Consider the following 23390-nt stretch of genomic DNA (forward strand, 5'->3'; position numbering starts at 1 on the left):
TCTATTTAACAATCTTAGCCCTTCCAGAACTTATCAGCTGCTATATGCTCCACAGGAAGTTGTGTAGTTCTTTCCAGTCTGACCACAGTGCTCTTTGTTGACACCTCTGTCCATGTCAGGAACAGTCCAGAGCAGGAGAGGTTTGCTATGGGGATTTCCTCCCGCTCTGGACAGGTCCTGACATAGACAGGGGTGTCAGCAGATAGCACTGTGGTCGGACAGAAAAGAACTACACAACTTCCTGTGGAGCATACAGCAGCTAAGTACTGGAAGGGTTAAGATTATTAAATATAAGTCATTAACAAATATGTTTAACTTTCTGGCACCAGTTGATTTACACTTTCTTTTTTTCCAGCGGAGTACCCCTTTAAGTAGATCCAATGGTAGTGTCCATAAATGGTGATGTCACTGGAGCTTCATGGCATATCTGTTGAGGGGATACCTGTGATGGATGCCATACTGTCTGATATGGTAAAGGATATGATACTGGAACGGATCCCATTGGATGGAATAGTGTAGTCTACTATCTAATTTATCCTTTATATTTTAGAGTATATTAATGTGTACTGGCCAGATGGAGGCCGAGAGGACACTCTATTAGTCTGACAGTGGGCCTTTCCTTACGTACACACAAAATATAGGTCAATATAAATATAGCTTTAGATACATTGTTGGAAACTTCCAAACTTCCAGCCATGAGAGTTTTTTTTTTTTTTATCCTTCTGAATATGAATTCCAAATGTTCCTATTCACTAAAATCAAGCAGACATCCTGAAATGGTGTAGAATAGAAACCAAAGAGAATTTCTTAAGTTTTTTTTTTTTTCACTGGGACTTTAATATAGGGAGGTCATCAATACATGACCAAGTATCTGGCTAATCAGCTGTTTTCTAATCAGCTGCTGCACCCACATACATAGTGAACAGAGCTGCTGCAGCCACATACACAGTAAACAGAGCTGCTGCACCCACATACACAGTGAACAGAGCTGCTGCACCCACATACACAGTGAAGAGAGCTGCCTCAGCCACATACACAGTAAACAAACAGAGCTGCTGCACCCACATACACAGTGAACAGAGCTGCTGCACCCACATACACAGTGAACAGAGCTGCTGCACCCACATACACAGTGAACAGAGCTGCTGCACCCACATACACAGTGAAGAGAGCTGCTGCACCCACATACACAGTGAACAGAGCTGCTGCACCCACATACACAGTGAACAGAGCTGCTGCACCCACATACACAGTGAACAGAGCTGCTGCACCCACATACACAGTGAACAGAGCTGCTGCACCCACATACACAGTGAAGAGAGCTGCTGCTCCCACATACACAGTGAACAGAGCTGCTGCACCCACATACACAGTGAACAGAGCTGCTGCGCCCACATACACAGTGAACAGAGCTGCTGCACCCACATACACAGTGAACAGAGCTGCTGCACCCACATACACAGTGAACAGAGCTGCTGCAGCCACATACACAGTAAACAGAGCTGCTGCACCCACATACACAGTGAACAGAGCTGCTGCACCCACATACACAGTGAACAGAGCTGCTGCACCTACATACATAGTGAACAGAGCTGCTGCACCCACATACACAGTGAACAGAGCTGCTGCACCCACATACACAGTGAAGAGAGCTGCTGCTCCCACATACACAGTGAACAGAGCTGCTGCACCCACATACACAGTGAACAGAGCTGCTGCGCCCACATACACAGTGAACAGAGCTGCTGCACCCACATACACAGTGAACAGAGCTGCTGCACCCACATACACAGTGAACAGAGCTGCTGCAGCCACATACACAGTAAACAGAGCTGCTGCACCCACATACACAGTGAACAGAGCTGCTGCACCCACATACACAGTGAACAGAGCTGCTGCACCTACATACACAGTGAACAGAGCTGCTGCAGCCACATACACAGTAAACAGAGCTGCTGCACCCACATACACAGTGAACAGAGCTGCTGCACCCACATACACAGTGAACAGAGCTGCTGCACCCACATACACAGTGAACAGAGCTGCTGCACCCACATACACAGTGAACAGAGCTACTGCGCCCACATACACAATGAAGAGAGCTGCTGAAGCCACATACACAGTGAACAGAGCTGCTGCACCCACATACACAGTGAACAGAGCTGCTGCACCCACCTACACAGTGAACAGAGCTGCTGCACCCACATACACAGTGAACAGAGCTGCTGCACCCACGTACACAATGAAGAGAGCTGCTGAAGCCAATTATACAATGAAGAGAGCTGCTGCACCCACATACACAGTGGAGAGCTGCTGCAGCCACATACACAGTAAACAGAGCTGCTGCACCCACATACACAGTGAACAGAGCTGCTGCACCCACATACACAGTAAACAGAGCTGCTGAACCCACATACACAGTGGAGAGCTGCTGCACCCACATACACAGTAAACAGAGCTGCTGCACCCACATGCACAGTGAATGACTCAGCATGGAGTTTGCGGCAGCATGAGGAGACCACATAGTGGCTGGAATGACACAGCGTGGAGGTGGTGGAAGCATGAGGAGACCATATAGTGGCTGAATGACACAGCGTGGGGGTGGCAGCAGCATGAGCAGAACATATAGTGGCTGAATGACACAGCATGGAGGTGGCGGCAGCATGAGGAGAACATATAGACCTTTTTAGGGCGAGTTACATTTGCCAAGAAGAGAATTAATAATGCGGGAGTAGGGCCTTACAGGGGAAGTTTTTCCCCCCCACCGATTACAATGGACCATACGTTGTTCCCTTCCACCTTTTAGAGGTCTTTGCATCACATCAATACTTGGTGGTGTAGGTGGCACATGGTGTTTTTGGCACACCTTTCCTTTTGTTTGACTTAAAAAAAATTTGGATACATATATTTTATCATAAGAATATTATTAAAAGTTAAGTTTTACGTAATGCATATCCTCAATACTTACTTGTAGTCTGATGCAGAGGAGTCTGTAACGGGAGCAGCACCTTAAATCTGTTTGGCACTATCCATATTTGTGAAGTGTTGGTGTGGCACCATTGTCAATCTACTCTGATGTATCAGACATTTGTGGGTGGAAATCCTGGCTGATCCATGCCTGATTCATCTTCAAAAGGTCAGTCTCTCCACTTTTTTCGTGGACAGACGAGTTCTCCTTGGGGTGACTATGGCCCCAGCTGCACTAAACACCCGCTCTGATGGCACACTACTGGCCGGAAGGACAACTTTTCCAGGACAAACTCTGCTAGTTGCAGCCACAAGTCAAGTTTGGCTGCCCAGAAGTCCAGCGGATCTTCAAGGTGTGTTGGCATAGTCATGTCAAGGTATGCCACCACCTGCTGGTTCAGGTCCTGCTCCAGGTCTACCTGCTGCTGATGAGTTGCTTCACTATGCTGGTGAGGAAAGCTACTCATCAGCGACTATAGACTCAGGCTGCTGCTGATTGTGCTGGTACTGCTTCTGCCACCCCACCCCTCCCCAGCAGCCATGGCAGTGGAAAGTGAGCGCAAAGGGCCCCCTGAGTGAGACCTGCAAGAGGATGGACGATGGTGCAGTTCCTCCCTTGTGTGACTCGGTTTGCCAAGGCAAACCATGTGAAGAACAGTGTGACACCGCCGTGCCCTGCACACATAGTATGCTGGAGGGGCACTGAGACTTGTCAGTGTAGCTGAGACTGAGGACACGGTGGAGAATGAGGAGGCGGAGTCGCACACTGTCACAAGACCAACGGCCTGAGAGCGTGGAGGTGAAAGCGGTTTGACCTGTCCAAGTTGCTGTTGTGGCTGTGCAGGAACCACATTCACCCAGTGGGCCGTAAAGGACATGTATTGTCCCTGACCGTAGTTACAGCTCCACACGTCAGCGCTGCAGTGCATTTTGGTACACACCGACAGGCTCAAGGACTGGCCCACCTTCTGTTCCACAAAATTGTGCAGGGCTGGTACTGCCTTCTTCACAAAGAAATGATGGCTTGGGACTTTCCACCTCGGCTCGGCACAAGCCATCAGTTCTCTGAAAGGTGCAGAGTCCACCACTTGAAAAGGGAGGAACTGCAGCACCAGCAACTTGGACAGGAGCACATTCAGCTTCTGCGCCGTTGGATGAGTTGGCACATATTGTTGTCTCTTGAACATGGCTTCACTGATGGAGTGCTGGCGGAATTACTGACTCGATGTAGGAGGAGCAGGGCCATCTGGAGCAACAGAAGATGGGTATGATACACAGCTCCCTTCGGCTGAGGTGGTGGAGCCTTGGCTGGCTGAAACAAGGAGCGGCGTGCCACTGGGTGATGCAGCAGGCTGTATCACTACATCGGAGCCACGGTTCTCCCAGGCCGCTTTATGGTGGCGAAGCATATGTTGACGCAGGGCTGTGGTGCCAACATTGGGACCCTGGCCCTGCTTCACCTTCTGCCGACAGATCTTGCATGTGGCCATGTTAACCTCCTCCGGATTATTGTTTAAAAAAAAACGGCACACCGCCGAGTAGCTGATTTTCCCACAAACAGTCCGCACTAATTGACTGCTACTGAAGCCGTCTCCAGTAAGCCCTGTTTCACTACCTGCCAGGAAGGTAAGCTGCCACGAAGCAGATGGTCTACCCCGGGCACGTTTGGCTCCAGACTTTCCACTTCTGCCACCATGCTGACTGCCACCATGCTACCACCTTGCTGGCTCATCTGCTGCCTCATGGGCAACCTGCAACTCTCTCCTCCTGATGATGGTGAAGCTCTTTCTGCACCCGGCTCCCAAGTGCGATCGGCTTCATCATCATCGAGTTGTGTCTGCATGTCACTGTTGTCCTCAGGTTCCTCAACAGTGTCTGCTTCAGGAGCCAGAATGCTCGCAACACCACCTCCCATGCCACTCTCCTCATCACTACTTGCCCACCTAGCGGAGGAAGTGGTGGATGTCTCCTCCACTTCTTTGCTGGGCAGTAGCTGCTGACTGTCCTCTAGATTGTCCTCACTAAATAGTGGAGCTGAACCCACAGCGTAAGCTACTTCTGTGGGGGAGGGAACAGTATAGGACAGAGGAAATGGGAGGACAGGGACTGCTCCCGGGCCATGCCAGCTGAGGGTTGTGGCTGGGGAACCCACCGACTGTTGACTGGGATGTTGCTGGTCGAGACACGACCACTAGCTGATACAGGGAGCTCAAGCCTCCTGCTGCGATTCCTGCTGCCACTCACCCGAAGTCTGCTGCAACCTCTGCCTGATAAATTTAGGCCTCTACCACTTATCTGTGCATGTCCTGGCACTTCTCTGCCTGACATATTTAGTGCATATTTCAGGTGAGTACAATGCGCTTCACTACGCTTAAAACAGTATTTGTGTACAACACCAGCCGGTGTGTACTTTTACATGGCCTTTCACAGTATCTAGGCCCTTAAGACTTTAACAGGAACAAAATGGTACACCACTTAGATATACGTATGTGGTATGCACTTAGGAGGGGAGGACAATGCGCTCCAGTATGCTTAAAACAGTATTGGTGTACAACACCAGCCGGTGTTTACTTTTGGCTGGCCTTTCACAGTATCTAGGCCCTTAAGACTTTTAACAGGAACAAAATGGTACACCACTTAGATGTATGCACAGGTTACACTTAATAGAGAACAATATGCTTTTAGTGCTCTGCTCACCCTAACTGTCTACTATTAGATTTTCAGTTGTTGTACACACCAGTGCTGCAGCACAGTCACTGTGTAGTACACCCAAAATTGCACTCTCTCTCACTCCCTTCCCTATCAGTGCTTCTAGGCTGGATTTGGGCACTGCTCTCTGTCCATCTCTGTAATAGAATGCTGATGTGACTGGGAGGTGAATCGCTGCTGTAAAAATGCTTTTCTGTGCAACACACATCGCTCTCTGTCCCTGTCTCTCTCTGCAATAAAAGGCTGAATTCACTAGCTGGACTATGGCTGCCGATTATATAGGGCTGTGACATCACAGGGGTGACTGGCTGCTGATAGGCTGCTTGCCGCATGTGATTCAGGGTCATACCGCCGACCCTTGTTCCCACCTTCCCAGGATTCCTTGCCCCCATGTCCTCACATTTCGATCCATCATTTTAAGTGCCCTGGAGCCTGGACCGCACTAAATGGAGTTTAATGAAGCGATTTGCGCAATTGAATCTCAGCGATATTAGAATTAGTTGTGGATCGAATTTTTCCTGAAATTCGTAACTAATTCGGATGCATCAGATTCGATTCGCTCATCCCTAGTATTTCCCAACCAGTGGGCCTCCAGCTGTTGCAAAAATACAACTCCCAGCATGCCTGGACAGCCAAAGTTGTAGTTTTGCAACAGCTGGAGGCACACTGGCTGGGAAACACTGATTAAGTTTATTAACATAACATCTGGAAAATATCTTCTCAAGGAGAGCTGGTGCAGTATCATTGACACAGAGCAGTTGCAGTGTTAGGGTACGGCCACAAGAGGGCATGTAAAAAAAAAATAATAATAAACTACATTTACAGTTGCAGCAAAAATCTCCCCCCCAAAAAAAAAAAAATCTGTACTAAATCCATGTGGAAATTGACCTGCAGTGCGAATTTGAAATCCGCAACTTGTCAATTTCATTTCGATTTTTTGCGGATTTTCACCACTGACTAGAATCTGCATTGAAAATTGTCATTAAATCCGATCTTGCCTTACTGACCAACTTCAATAAAAACACGGATAAAAATGTTGAAGAATATGACATTGCAATACCACCATCCTGACAGCAGATGGCACTGTTGGATGATTCTAGGAGCAGAATTGCTGTAGATCGCAGAATTTATTACCTATGTAGCAGAGTTGAAGTTGTTGGTTACTCTTTGGGTTTGTATTTTGTGTTGTGTAATAATGGGTTAAAGCTATTTTGTACATTCCCACAATCAGCTCTGCTACATCTGACAAACTCATTTTACAAACTTATTTATTATAATTATTAATAATAATAGTAATAAAAAAAAAGGTTCTTTATTTCTAAATCAAAGGTACAAATTAAAGGGGTTATCCAGGAAAAAAATATTTTTTTCTTTTTTTTCTCATATCAACTGGCTCTAGAAAGTTAAACAGATTTGTAAATTACTTCTATTAAAATATCTTAATCCTTTCAGTACTTATGAGCTGCTGAAGTTGAGTTGTTCTTTTCTGTCTAAGTGCTCTCTGATGACACGTGTCTCGGGAACTGTCCAGAGTAGAAGCAAATCCCCATAGCAAACCTCTTCTACTCTGTGCAGTTCCCGAGACAAGCAGAGATGTCAGCAGAGAGCACTGTTGTCAGACAGAAAATAACAACTCAACTTCAGCAGCTGATAATTATTGGAAGGATTAAGATTTTTTTTTATATGAGTAATTTACAAGAGGACACTATGCCGCACAGGTGTGTGTTTTCCTAGGTGCTGCGCAAGATTCATAAAGTGATTCCCTTCATTTCGTAGATTTGCGCAAATGATAGGAAGCCTTTGCCTAGCTCAAAAAAATGTGAAAATCTCACATTCATCCGCCAGTTGGTCACAGGAGTACATGTGCGCAAAAAAAACAGAATTTTTGAACAAATATAAATTTAGGGCACCACCCAGCGCATCTACAAACCACGCCCCCTGCAAATGCACAGCGAGAAAAAATTCTCAAGCCGGCGCACACAACATGAAAATAGCGCAAAATTAGATGATCATTTTGGCACAAGTCAATGTACAAAGAACAGTGGTCCGTTCCAAATGGACCATCGTTTGTTGAAACCATCGTATGTTGAGGGATCCGCGCAATGTAAAGTATAGGACAGTGGTCTACAACCTGCGGACCTCCAGATGTTGCAAAACTACAACGCCCAGCATGCCCGGACAGCCGTTGGCTGTCCGGGCATGCTGGGAGTTGTAGTTTTGCAACATCTGGAGGTCCGCAGGTTGAAGACCACTGGTATTGGAGGTTATACTCACGTGTCCCCGCCGCTCCGGACCATCACCGCTCGTCACGGCTTCCCTGGATGTCGCCGTCCATCGCTGTCGCCGCGTCCCCGATGCTCCGGCAAGGCCTCTGCTTCCCCGGCATCCTCGCTCTCCGTCGCCGCCATCACGTCATTACGCACGCCGCTTCTATTGGATGACGGGACGGCGTGCGCAGTGACGTGATGATGACGATGGAGAGCGCCGACGATGCAGGGGATCCCGAAGAGGACGCGCCGGAGCCCCGAGGACAGGTAAGTGATCGTCAGCGGACCACACAGGGCACCGTAAACGGCTATCCGGTGGCAGCTGAAGCAGTCTGCACTGCCGGCTAGACGTTCATGCGATGGCCCTGACATACAAAAGCATCGTATGTTGATGCTGCCTCTGAGAGGCCATCGTATGTTGAAATGATCGTATGTAGGGGGCCATCGTAGGTCAGGGGGGGGGGGGGGGGGTCACTGTAAAAACACAGTGCACACAATTTGGCCGGTGCACACCACTTGATTAATTCTCTACCTAGTCTCTATAAGGAAAGCTTTATTTTCGCTGTGTTTGGAATATACAATGTAGCAGAGTTGAATTTGTTTTTAGCTCTTCCTTTTTTGTGCACCAAGATAAATACTCATTGAGTTTAGCGCAGGCATTAGGTTTCAAGCAGTCCCATGTAAAACATGTAAAAATCCCCATCACTGTATAGTTCTGATCATCGCTGTCATTTATTTTGCGCAGGTTACCAGTGTACGTGTCCATCCCAGTTCATCGGGAAAAACTGCGAGTCTGAGATCACGGCCTGCTTCCCGAATCCCTGCCGGAACGGTGGAAGTTGTGATCCGGTGGGGAATTCCTTCATCTGCACCTGCAGGACGGGTCTGCGGGGACTGACGTGAGTAATGGTGGATGTGAGGGTCACTTCTGGAGATATGAGCAGCTTGGTGTTATGGCATCTCATGGTCTTCTTCAACTTAAAGGGGTACTCCGGGGAAATAAGACGTATCCCTTATCCACAGGATAGGGAATATGGGGGAGATTTATCAAAAAGTTGCTGAGTTGCCCATAGCAACCAATCAGATCGCTTCTTTCATTTCTGAAAAGGCCTCTGCAAAGTGAAAGAAGTGATCTGATTGGTTGCTATGGGCAACTCAGCAACTTTTCCTCTGGACGGGTTTTGATAAATCTCCCCCTATGTTTCTGATTGTAGGGAGTCTAGGTATTAAAACATGTTATTTTCTTTTTCTTTTCTTTCTAATGTGTTTTTTATTTATTGTAATTTTTTTTGTGTTCATTAATATGGGGCAGCCATCTTGCCTGAGCTGTTTAAAGGGATTCTCACCTGGAATTTTTTTTTTTCTAATAAACTTATTACTTAGATTTAAAAATCTTAATCCTTTCAGTACTTATCAGCTGCTGTATGCTCCACAGGAAGTTCTTTTCTTTTTGGAATTTCCTTTCTGTCTGACCACAGTGCTCTCTGCTGACACCTCTGTCCCTTTTAGGAACTGTCCAGAGCAGGAGAGGTTTGCTATGGGGATTTGCTACTACTCTGGACAGAGGTGTCAGCAGAGAGCACTGTGGTCAGAAAGAAAGGAAATTCTAAAAGAAAATAACTTCCTGTGGAGCATATAGCAGCTGATAAGTACTGGAAGGATTAATATTTTTAAATAGAAGTAATTTCCAAATATGTTTAACTTTCTGGCACCAGTTTATTTAAAATTGATTTGATTTAATTGATTTGATTAAAAATGTTTTCCAGCGGAGTACCCCTTTAAGCAGCATTTAGTGACATGCTTTACAGCAGGACCCATGGACATTGAAAACGATAGACAGGAGCTGTCCAATTTACATGAATTGGATATGCTACTGAGCACTCTGAGGTCATTCTACAGGGAGGGGGAGACTGATCTCTGCTGTGAATGGTGACAGATCCAGTGTTATCTCTCTACTGGTGTCACCTTTCAATGTGCTCCTGAGAAGTAATGCTTCATTTCACCTGTGGCGGTGCTGTAGAGAAACTAAACACTCACTGGAAGGTTTCACTATAGCAGTGATCTCCAAAGCTTTGCAACATCTAGAGATCTATAGTTTGGAGACCACTGTCCTACATATTACAACAGAGGTCACTAGAGGTCCTAGCAGAGGGATCAGCTTCTTGTCAAAGGACACTTCTAATATTTAAGAGCAGGGAACGCCTTTAAGGCACAACTTTCTCCACAGCACCACCACAGGTGAAATAAAGCATTACACTGTGCCCATTCAAATCAATGAGTTGTAATGCAGGACAGGACAGGTCCTCCAGAGCTAGGCCTCGTTCACATTGCCATCGGACTCTGCTATTCGGAGGTCCGTTGGTAATCCTGCCAGAAAGAAGTGAGAAAAAAATAGTGCAAGCTCTGTTTTATTTCGCCGCTAAAATCCTGTAAAATTACCAGGTGAATGCAAGTGAATGGGGGTCGTCGGGACCCGGCAGTAGCCGTTTGCATCCTACGCATTTTATGGTCCGATCGGCCCAAAAAAAAAGAGTCTGATGCAAACGGCTGTGTGAACCTAACCTTAAAGGGGTACTCCGCCCCTAGACATGTTATTCCTTATCCAAAGTATAGGGGATAAGATGTCGCTGCGACCCCCCCCCCCCCCCAATCTTGGCTGCAGCACCCCAGACATCCGGTGCACGGAGCAAACTTTGCACCGTGCCGGATGACTGGCGATGCGGGATGGAGGCTCGTGACATCACGGCCATGCCCCAGTTGTGACGTCATGGCCACGCCCCCTCAATGCAAGTCTGATGGCCGTCACGCCCCCTCCCATACACTTGCATTGAGAGACGTGGCCGTGATGTTACAAGCATCTGGCGCTGCACCTGACACTCTAAAGGAAAGCTGGGTGCAGCATTTGGATTGGGGATGAGATGTCTAGGGGCGGAGTACCCCTTTAAAGATACTCTTAGCAACTGTTCTTCACCCTCGACTCTAGATGAGGATCCTTAACCCCTTTATACTCAGACTACCTCCATGGAGAAGGGTCCCCCCAATTCATGACCTCAATATAGGACATATGGAAATAGGTCGTGGACTTTGTTAGACTCCAGTGTTGAAGGTCCATCAGTAACCGAGCTCTCAATGTCCCTCCAGGTGCGAAGAAGACATCAACGAATGTGAAAGAGAAGACTGTGAGAACGGAGGAATGTGCATCAATACCTTCGGGTCCTTTTTCTGTAATTGCACCCACGGTTATGTTGGGCAGTACTGTGGTCTAAGACCCGTGGTGGTGCCCAACATCCAAGCGGGGCACTCTTACGTCGGCAAGGAGGAGCTCATTGGCATAGCCGTGGTGCTTTTCGTTATATTTGTCCTCATTGTCCTTTTCATAGTGTTTCGCAAAAAAGTGTTCCGTAAAAATTACTCCCGTAACAACATCACTCTTGTCCAAGACCCGGCCACAGCCGCGTTGCTGAACAAAACCAACGGGATTCAGTTTAAAAACCTCCGAAGTGGTGGGGACAGCAGAAATATCTACCAGGAGGTCGGTCCACCTCAGGTCCCTGTGCGGCCCATGGCCTACACCCCTTGTTTTCAGAGCGAATCTAGAAACAACCTGGATAAGATGGTGGATGGGCTTGGGGTAGAACATCAGGAGATGACAACCTTCCATCCAGAGTCACCGAGGATTCTAACAGCGCGAAGAGGTGTGGTGGTGTGCAGTGTGGCCCCCAATATGCCATCAGTGTCCCCATGTCGGTCTGACTGTGACTCCATAAGAAAAGGACCCTGGGATTCAGGAAATGATTGTAAGTCTATCATCTATCTCATATCTATCTATCTCATATCTATCTATCTCATATCTATCTTATATCTATCTATCTATCTATCTATCTCATATCTATCTTATATCTATTTATCTATCTATCATCTATCTATCTCATATCTATCTCATGTCTATCTATCTATCTCATATCTATCTATCTATCTATCTATCTCATATCTATCTATCTCATATCTATCTTATATCTATCTATCTATCTATCTCATATCTATCTTATATCTATTTATCTATCTATCATCTATCTATCTCATATCTATCTCATGTCTATCTATCTATCTCATATCTATCTATCTATCTATCTATCTATCTATTTATCTATCTCATATCTATCTATCTCATATCTATCTATCTCATATATATCTATCTATCTATCTCATATCTATCTATCATCTATCTATCTCATATCTATCTCATATATATATATATATATATATATATATATATATCTCACATCTAGCTATCTATGTCATATCTATCTATGTCATATCTATCTATCTCATATCTATCTCTCATATCTATTCATCTATCTAATACAACCAAAGGATAAATTGGCCAGCACTATTGATCCAAACTATTATATGGACCTGGCTTGCAGGTGCAGGCTGCTGGGCTAAATATGCAGCAACAGGAGAATACAGCAGCACACTGCTAGCACAAAGATATAGATGAAACATGAGTATATAGATAAAACATGAGTTTATAGATAAAACATGAAAAGCTATACAGCTGTAATGCAATAAATGAAGATATGAAACTATGAAAATATGAGGCACTTAGCTTGCAAATTTGGCGCCAAATAGGGTGGACCGTCCCACCACGGTAAGGACGTGGTGGGACGGTCCACGCTATTTGGCGCCAAATTTGCAAGCTAAGTGCCTCATATTTTCATAGTTTCATATCTTCATTTATTGCATTACAGCTGTATAGCTTTTCATGTTTTATCTATAAACTCATGTTTTATCTATATACTCATGTTTCATCTATATCTTTGTGCTAGCAGTGTGCTGCTGTATTCTCCTGTTGCTGTATATTTATCTATCTATCATCTATCTATCTCATATATATCTATCTCACATCTATCTATCTCATATCTATCTATCTATCTCATATCTATCTTATATCTATTTATCTATCTATCTATCTATCAGAGTAAAATATAGGCTATACTCATAGGACACATAGGCAACAGAGATATAAAGGGATGTTCTTTTCTAGAATTGAGGTCATCACTAATGTCATATGGAGGAGGTGATGTAAAGTAGTTGTAATGTTCTGTAATATAAATGTATTTGAAGGTAAAGGACTGGACGCAGCAGAAGACGTGACCTGTTTTGTGGGGAATACAAAGGGGAGCAATTCTGAGAACCAGTCCCTGAACTCCTTCCAGTCTGATTCAGGAGATGACAATGGTAAGAACCGTCCTATTATATCTGTTCATAGACGCTTTGCGGGTCCAACGAGTCCATCTCGTCTTATACAGTAAGGTCCTCAGAGGCCCAATTACGAAGTGCCCTATAACTCAGTGTGCCTCCAGCTCTTGCAAAACTACAACTCCCAGCATGCCCGGACAGCCGAAGGCTGTCCGGGCATGCTGGGAGTTGTAGTTTTGCAACAGCTGGAGACATTCTGGTTGGGAAACACTGCTATTACTCATTTGAGCAATTCAGAAGATACAAAGATAAATGTTATTATTCTCTATGTAACCACTAGGGGGAGCACATTGCAAAATCCTTTTCCACAATTCACTTTACAGTAAAAATGAGATGTTATCTTTATTCTGTAGGTCAGTACAATTATAATCATACCTATACCTTCCTATACCTACTAAAAAAAAGTTAAACTTTTTTTTTAACCAAATAAAACTTAAAACTTTGAAAACAAAAGCTTAAACCTTTCCTATTCTGACCTTTATAACTTGTGTATTTTTTGCCTATGGAGCTGTAGGGGGCTCCTTTTTCTTGCGCAGCGATCTGTAGCTTTTATTAGTACTCTTTTGATTTGGATAGGACTTGATCTTTTTTTTTTTTTACATATATATATTTTATTTATTTAAATTTTTTTCCGGATATATGATGATGTCACTAGCAATCAGGAATTCAGTTTTCTTTTGTGTGTGTTTTTGTTTTTTTGCTTATACCCTCTACAGTATAGGATCATTACTGTTATATATTAATATTTTGGACAATTATGAACACAGCAATATGATATATTTTTATAATTTTTTTTATTATTATTATTTTTTCTTTTGTTTTTATGAATGGGAAAAGGGGGGTAATTTATTATTTATTTTAATCATTTTTTTTTTTTTTTATAATTTTTTTATTATTATTTTATTATTATTATTTTTTGTTTTGTTTTTATAAATGGGAAAAGGGTGGTGATTTAAGTTTTTATTGGGGGGGGGGCTTTTTATATAAAAAGAAAGAGTTTTTTTTTTTTTTTTTTACACTTTATAAGTCCCTCTAGGGGACAATAATAAGCAATGCTAGGATTGCTTATACTGATCATTGCTATGCAATCAGTGAGATCTGTGCTCTGTAAGTAGAGTCTGCCTGAGACAGACTCTTAGTAGATCAAAGAGTTTTGGTTGAAACACATTTTATATCAAGTAGACCCATTCAAGACATTTAACATCTGTTATGTGTGAACCTACTGGTGGTGCAGCAGAACATTTTGACTTTTTTTTCGATACCCCAGTGATGGCCTAGTAAAGGCCTCCAGTTGCTATAGAAGCTGATTGACACCCGACACATATGTTGTTGAGGTGTCAATCAGGCTCCCGGCCAATCAGGCGAGCTCTTAAGTGCTGTGATCGCTATTGATTGTGATCATGAATATCCATCATTAACTGTAAGTGTCGGCTGCTGATAGCAGCCGTCACTCACCACTGCATAAACAGAATGCACTGCATGACATAAATGTACGGGGCGTCAAGGCATGCGAAACCGTACAAAATATTTACGGGCATGCTGGGAGTTGTAGTTTTGTAATAGCTGAAGGCACAACGTACCAACTACAGTTGTAGTTATAATCATAGGTGTCAGTGCAGAGTGTAATTACACTGTCTATACACTAGGGGACCACACTCCCTTACTCATTGTATATTGGGGACAGATGGTAAATGCTTCTATATGTTACTCACTACAGTGTTTCTCAACCAGGGCACCTCCAGCTGTTGCAAAACTACAACTCCCAACATGCCCGGACAGCCTTTGGCTGTCCGGGCATGCTGGGAGTTGTAGTTTTGCAATAGCTGGAGGCGCCCTGGTTGGGAAACACTGACTCACTAGGTCATGCAGATGCTTTACATGTCTTTTTATGTGTCTAGCTTCTGTTTTTGGCTCACAAATCGCTTTGTTATGCTGCTCACTTATTCTGACATCCACTACTCAAAAAGGGGCATGTCTGAGGAAAGCACTAAGCCCGCCCTCACTCACCAAGCATTTCCTCCCTGAGTCCGCTGTGCTGTGCTGGGTCTCTTCAATCAATCACTGCAGGCTGCTCTCTAACCCCCTCCTCTCTGTCTCCAGACAGAAGTCTGATAGACAGGACAGGAGTGAGCACAGAGGAGCGCTAGTCCCGCCCTAACTTCCTGGACTTTGTCCAAACTTGGGCTTCAGCTGGGACAAATATGATGCTGCAGCCGGACAGGATTATGTTCCGGATAGTATGGCGACCCCTAGTGGTCTGTTTTTTAATTTTCTTAAAAGCCATCATTTCAATAGAAAGCCATTTTTTATGAAGTATATAAGACATGTGAATGTTTTGCCAAGATTTACAAGATATAAAAAGTTTTTGATTCTGACAGTGCCCATTTAAGTTTAATCTGATTTGTGGCTGTGAGGAACACAAGGGTTTTAATAACCCTTAGGGGTTAATTGTTGTTTATATAAGGGCTACTTTGTAAGAATGAGGGCAACTTACACAGTATTAGGTGGGTGGTTTTAAAGGGGTTATCCAGGAATAGAAAATCAAAGCTAATTTCTTGCAAAAAAGCAGCTCCACATCTGTCTCCAGGTTGAGTGTGGTATTACAACGTGGCTCCATTCACTTCAATGGAACTGAGCTGCAGAACCACACCCAACCTGGAGACAGACGGGGAGCGGTTTTTGAAAGAAATTAGCTCTGTTTTTCTATTCCTGCATAACCCCTTTAACCTCTGAAGGACCCAGGACGTATGAGTACGTCCTGGGTCCCGGTCCTGTGATATAACGCGGGGTCACACGGTGACCCCGCATGATATCGCGGCGGGCCCGGCGTCATAGTGAAGCCGGGACCAGCCTCTAATAGCGCGCGGCACTGATCGCGGTGCCGCACGCTAGTAACCCTTTAGCCGCGCGCTCAAAGCTGAGCCACGCGGCTAAAAGTGAAAGTAAAAAGTGCCGGTTAGCTCAGGGAGCTGTTCGGGATCGCCGCGGTATAATCGCGGCATCCCGAACAGCTGTAGCACAGGAGGAGGTCTCTTACCTTCCTTCCTGCGCTGTCCGATCGCCGATTGAATGCTTCAAGCCTGAGATCCAGGCTTGAGCATTCAATCGCCGAAAACACTGATTGATCCATTCCTATGGAGATGGATCAATCAGTGTTAAAGATCAGTACATGCAATGTTATAGCCCCCCCTATAGGAGCTATAATATTGCATAAGAAAAGTGTAAAAAAATCATTAACCCTTTCAATTATCCCTTCTCCTAATAAAAGTTTGAATCACCCGGAATTTCCAAGAATAAAAAAAACACAGTGTAAATAAAAATAAAAATAAACATATGTGGTATCGCCGCGTGCGGAAATGTCCGAATTATGAAAATATACCGCGTTTTAAACCACATGTTCAATGGCGTACGCGCAAAAAAATTCCAAAGTCCAAAATAGCGCATTTTTGATCACTTTTTATACCACAAAAAAGTGAATAAAAAGTGATAAAAAAAGTCTTATCAGGACAAAAATGGTACCGCTAAAAACTTCAGATCACGGCGCATAAAATGAGCCCTCATAGTGCCCTGAACACAGAAAAATAAAAAAGTTATAGGGGTCTGAAGATGACCATTTTAAACGTATAAATTTTCCTGCATGTATTCATGATTTTTTTCTGAAGTGATACAAAATCAAACCTATATAAGTAGGGTATCATTTTAACCGTATGGACCTACAGAATAAAGATAAGGTGTCACTTTTTCTGAAAAATGTACTGCGTGAAAACGGAAGCCCCCCAAAACGTACAAAATATTGTTTTTTCATCAATTTTGTCGCACATTGATTTTTTTTCCCGTATCACCGTAGATTTTTGGGTAAAATGACTGATGTCATTACAAAGTAGAATAAGCGATGCAAAAAATATGCCATCAAATAGAATTTTAGGTGAAAATTTTAAAGAGTTATGATTTTTTAAAGTTAAGGAGGAAAAATTGAAAATGAAAAAACGGAAAAAGCCCGGGTCCTTAAGGGGTTAATGTTATGGCAGATCAGTGTATTGCTGAGGCTGTGTAGCCATATGGGCCTCTGAAGAAATAAACTATGGCTGGATAGACCCCAGTGGCGGCTCATGATACACACTGACTCAGGTATAACCCTTTAAGTGATCTTCTCTCTTCTCTCTTTCTCTCTCAGAGTTAATGGCAGCCATTAGAATGTTCCAGAGCAAATGACTCCGGCATTAGATGTAGTTATAAAATAACCTTTTTTTTTATTTTTAGCAATATTATTGTTTCCATGATCCTCTCTGAAACAAATCATCATATCCATTAAAGGGGTACTCCACTGGAAAACATTTTTTTTTATATATAAATCAACTGGTGCCAGAAAGTTAAACAGATTTGTTAATGACTTCTATTTAAAAATCTTAATCCTTCCAGTACTTATCAGCTGTCGTATGTTCCAGAGGAAGTTCTTTTCTTTTTGAATTTCCTTTCTCTGCTGACACCTCTGTCCATTTTAGGAACTGTCCAGAGTAGAAGCAAATCCCCATAGAAAACCTCTCCTGCTCTGGACAGTTCCTAAAAGGGACAGAGGTGTCAGCAGAGAGCACTGTGGTCAGACAGAAAGGAAATTCAAAAAGAAAAAGAACTTCCTCTGGAACATACGGCAGCTGATAAGTACTTGAAGGATTAAGATTTTTTTAAATAGAAGTAATTTACAAATCTGTTTAACTTTCTGGCACCAGTTGATTTATTAAAATTGTTTTTTCATTGGAGTACCCCTTTAAGTCAGTCAGAAATCACCCTGCCGAGGGGAAATATACAATGTCATTTGTAGATTTTGTAGGTCTTCTATGAAGTGTCCTTCGGATAGGGGATAAGATGTCTAGGGGCGGAGTACCCCTTTAACCCCTTAATGATGCCACAGTTTTTCCTTTTTTTTACAATAGATTTTTTTCCTCCTCACTTTCTAAGAGCCATAACTCAATTTTCACCTACAGACCCATGTGGGGCCAACTGTACTGTGTCATTGAATCACATTTTACCCCCCAAAAAAAACCTATGCAAGGCCCAAAAAAATTAATTGTGGGGTGAAATCGATAAAAACCCACAATTTTGCAAATTTTTTGAGGTTTTGCTTCTACGCAGTGCACTTTGGGGGAGATTTATCAAAACCTGTGCAGAGGTAAAGTTGCCCAGTTGCCCATAGCAACCAATCAGATTACTTCTTTCATTTTTAACAAGGCCTGTGAAAAATGAAAGTAGTGATCTGATTGGTTGCTATGGGCAACTGGGCAACTTTTCCTTTGCACAGGTTTTGATAAATCTCCCCCTTTATGATTAAAATGACATTTTATCTTTATTCTGTAATTCCATACGATTACAATGATAGGATTTGGTTTATTTTACTGCTTTTAAAATATTACAACTTTTTGTAAAAAAAAAAATGTTAGTAAGAAAATTCTTCTGACCCCCTATAACACTTATTTATCCATATACGGGGCTGTATGAGGGCTCATTTTTAGCAATATGATCTGTAGTTTTTAACGGTCCCATTTTAATCATTTTTTATAAAAATAATTCTGGTACATAAAGTAAACAAAAATCAACAATTCGGAACTTTGTATTTTTTTATGTTATTTTTATATTTATACCATTCACCGTGCAGTGTATCACTATTATATTTTTATATTTCGGACATTTACGCTCACGGTGACACTGGATATATTTGTTTATTTTTGTTTGTATTATTTTATTTCAGAAATGGGAAAAGGGGGTGGGGGGATTCAAACTTTTATAAGAGGAGGAGCTTATTCTCAGTTAGTAAGTTTTTTTTTTTTAAACTATTTTTAGTCCCCAAAAGAGAGTATTACCTGTAATCTTTCAATTTTATACACTTAAAGGGGTAGTCGAGAGGAAAAAAAATATATATTTTTTTTAGCAGAGAGGTTTGCTATGGGGATTTACTCCTGTTCTGGACAGTTCCTGACATGTACAGAGGTGTCAGCAGAGATCACTGTGGTCAGACTGAAAAGAAATTATATACAACTTCCTCTGTAGTATACATCAGCTTATAAGTACTGGAAGGATTAATATTGTTTATCTTTCTGGCACCAGTTGATTTAAATAAAAAAATGTTTTCCACCAAAGTAACGCTTTAACAATGCTGTGCCATAGGCACAGCACTGATCAGTGTTATTGATGCTCTGCTGCTCCTGCCTGCCAAACAACACTTTAGAAGCAGACAGAGGATCGGATGGCACAGAGGCATGTGAGGACCCTACAGCCGTCATGTTAGCTGATCAGGACCTCATAATCACTCTGCGGAGGTCCTGATCACTCCCCTAAAGGAGCGGCACCAGTATTTTCCCGCTTTCAGATTCAGTGATTAAAGGGGTACTCCACTGCTCAGCATTTGGAACAAACTGTTCCGAACGCTGGAGCTGGCACCAGGAGCTTGTGATGTCATAGCCCCGCCCCCCCATGACATTACACTCCGCCCCCTCAATGCAAGTCTATGGGAGGGGGCGTGACGGCTGCCACGCCCCCTCCCATAGACTTGCATTGAGGGGGCGGGGTGTGACATAATGGGGGGGCGGGACTATGACATCACAAGCTCCCGGCGCCTACTCCAGCGTTTGGAACAGTTTGTTCCAAATGCTGAGCAGTGGAGTACCCCTTTAATGCCGGACATCGTGTGATCCTGTCCCCGTACCCTGCCAGATTAACTCAGGCTTCCATAGTGAAGAAGTTTGGTCACGTCTGCTCCGGTGCAGGGTCGGACTGGCCAACTTGAAGACCAGAAGATCCCCAGGAGGCCCTGACTGTAGTACAATAATGGTCTGAAAAGGTTGACCAAAAGACAACAAAACTGGGAGGTTACTTTGGAGCCAATCACTTGTTACTAGGGTCTATTGGGTATACGATGATCCTAAAAAAACCTTAAAGGATTTGCACATGTTCTGTATAGACGGAAAGTTCTCTGGTGGGTCCAAGGCCGTCAGCTCAGTCTGATAACCCTCAATGATACTACCGTCCGTAATTCCTAACCATGACTTGTAAGTGTTGGTGCCATGTGGTGATTGATAACAATGTTTGTGCCTTGTATACTAACCTTTCTGTTGTCTCCCTTTTTTCCCTTCCCGTGTTGTGTTTTCTTCCCCCCACAAGCTTCCATAGTGACTGTCATTCATCTAGTCAACAATGTTGTTGATAATGTTGAAACTGAAGGTATTTACACTTTTTCTGCAAACTGCATCATATATGAAATGTAATTTTTCTTAAATATTGACTGCTAGTATTTTATTTTATTTAGATAGATATGAGATAGATAGATAAATAGATATGAGATAGATAGATAGATGATAGATAGATAGATATGAGATAGATAGATAGATAGATAGATATGAGATAGATAGATAGATAGATAGATAGATATGAGATAGATAGATGATAGATAGATATGAGATAGATAGATAAATAGATAGATATGAGATAGATATGAGATAGATAGATAGATATGAGATAGATAGATAGATATGAGATAGATAGATAGATAGATAGATAGATAGATAGATAGATAGATAGATGATAGATAGATATGAGATAGATAGGTAGATAGATATGAGATAGATAGATAGATAGATAGATATGAGATAGATAGGTAGATAGATATGAGATAGATAGATAGATATGAGATAGATAGGTAGATAGATATGAGATAGATAGATAGATATGAGATAGATAGATAGATGATAGATAGATATGAGATAGATAGATAAGCTATTTGACCGCCGGCGGAGACAAATTTGCGAGCTAAGTGCCTCACTATTTCATAGTTTCACATTTGCATCTATTACACCATAGCTGTATAGCTCTCCATGTTTTAACTGCATATTCATATTTCACCTATATCCTTGTGCTGGCAGTGTGCTGCTGCATTCTTCTGTTGCTAGATAAATAGATAGATATGAGCTAGATAGATAGATAGATAGATAGATAGATAGATAGCAAAAAGATAAAGGCAGCACCTCAGTCGTCCAGAGTAGGAGAAGAAAATGAAAAAGAAGATGGGGTGCCCGCATTCCTGGAACCTGGGTCCACTGGTTCCTCAATCCAGAAAAGTAAAGATGATGCAGCACTCCACAATTATGCATAAGGTGGTATTTATTCCAGCATGTGCAAAGACAACGTTTCACCAGTCTCTCACTGGCTTTCTCAAGACTGGTGAAACGTTGTCTTTGCACATGCTGGAATAAATACCACCTTATGCATAATTGTGGAGTGCTGCATCATCTTTACTTTTCTAGATAGATAGATAGATATGAGATTGATAGATATGAGACAGATGGATATGAGATAGATAAATAGATAGATAGATATGAGATAGATAGATATTAGATTGATATGAGATAGATAGATATGAGATAGATAGATAGATAGATAGATAGATATGAGATAGATAGATATTAGATAGATATGAGATAGATAGATAGATATGAGATAGATAAATAGATATGAGATAGATATTAGATAGATATGAGATAGATAGATATGAGATAGATATGAGATAGATGATAGATAGATAGATGGATAGATAGATATGAGATAGATAGATATGCGATAGATAGATATGAGATAGATAGACAGATATGAGATAGATAGATATGAGATAGATATGGGATAGATAGATAGATAGATATGAGATAGATAGATAGATTGATATATATATATATATATGAGATAGATAGATGATAGATAGATAGATAGATATGAGATAGATAGATAGATAGATAGATATGAGATAGATTGATAGATAGATAGATAGATAGATAGATATGAGATAGATAGATATGAGATAGATATGGGATAGATAGATAGATAGATAGATATGAGATAGAGAGATATGATATAGATAGATATGAGATGGATAGATAGATATGAGATAGATAGATAGATAGATAGATAGATATGAGATAGATATGGGATAGATAGATAGATAGATATGAGATAGATTGATAGATAGATAGATAGATAGATAGATAGATAGATATGAGATAGATAGACATGATATAGATAGATAGATAGATAGATAGATATGAGATATATATGAGATAGATAGCTATGAGATAGATAGATAGATACGAGATACATAGAGAGATAGATAGATAGATACGAGATACATAGAGATAGATAGATAGATATGAGATACATAGAGAGATAGATAGATAATTTGCATTTTGTACATCTTTTATATTTGCTCAAGGAGTACTGATTCTCACTTAAGAGATCTGCCATTTTGCCAGGCAAGGTTCTATGCTGGGAGTCGTAGTTTTGCAACAGCTGGAGGTCAACAGTTTGAAGACCACTAGAACAGATGCTATAAATAGAGTATATAGATAGTGAATCTCTAGGGGGCTGTTGGAGATGGGTAGTTGGGGCTATGAATAATATGTTTTTTTTTAGTGCGGCTTTAGATGTGAATAGAGCAAAACACAATATAGCGATCAGTAAGGTAAATGCTCAGTGGTGCTCAGAGCTGAACCAGTACTATTATAATATTAATACCAAACACATAGGCTCAGATTTATCAAACTGTGTGAGAGAAAAGGGTGGAGTGATTCTCCCACAGCGACCAATCACAGCTCAGCTTTCACTTTACCTCAGCTTGTAAGCTGAGCTGTGATTGGTTGCTGTGTGAAAATCCCTCCACTTTTTCTCTCGCACAGTTTGATAAATCTGGGCCATAGTGAACGCTCAGTTCTTGATGATGACTTACTGTATTGTATTAGTATTGTGAGTTGTAAGTTATATTCTTTTTTCCCTCAAACCAAACAGCTCCGATATTGGACCAAGGGCAGAATTACAACAGAGGTGACATTTTGTAACCCAAATTCGGTTGCCTTTCTTAACACGTCTTGTGCCCATAACATTTTATTGTGAACTTTTTGCAAGCTTTTCCTCCTTGTCCTGCCTGCTCGTGAACACCCAACATTTACCCCAACCCCTCCAGCATGCTGGTAACATGTTTCCTAATCCAACTATATTACAATTGTGTTTGATTGACTGCTCAAGTTGTATTATAACCTTTCACTACCCTACGCAAATTGCTTTTATGTCACAAGCTTGGACACAAACGTACGAGAAGAAGACTCAATGCGTGCGCATGACTGACCACTCCATTAACCGGAGCATGCAACTTTC

At 42.4% G+C, this 23390-nt stretch overlaps 1 protein-coding gene across 6 annotated transcripts in view; it reads left to right on the forward strand.

Moving 5' to 3' along the window:
* FAT3 (FAT atypical cadherin 3) overlaps window positions 1-23390 on the forward strand; it is a 671890-nt gene that overhangs the window by 643447 nt on the left and 5053 nt on the right. For 3 of the 6 annotated variants that reach the window (XM_056561437.1, XM_056561434.1, XM_056561438.1), the window contains 5 exons: window positions 8689-8842; window positions 11085-11740; window positions 13071-13184; window positions 20358-20417; window positions 23025-23060. In XM_056561437.1, the coding sequence (XP_056417412.1) occupies window positions 8689-8842; window positions 11085-11740; window positions 13071-13184; window positions 20358-20417; window positions 23025-23060 (1020 nt within the window). The remainder of the gene's footprint in view (window positions 1-8688; window positions 8843-11084; window positions 11741-13070; window positions 13185-20357; window positions 20418-23024; window positions 23061-23390) is intronic. The other 3 variants (XM_056561439.1, XM_056561440.1, XM_056561436.1) reach the window with 2 other exon arrangements.

Source organism: Hyla sarda, chromosome 2 (genome assembly GCF_029499605.1).
Source record: "Hyla sarda isolate aHylSar1 chromosome 2, aHylSar1.hap1, whole genome shotgun sequence".
NCBI lineage: Eukaryota > Metazoa > Chordata > Amphibia > Anura > Hylidae > Hyla > Hyla sarda.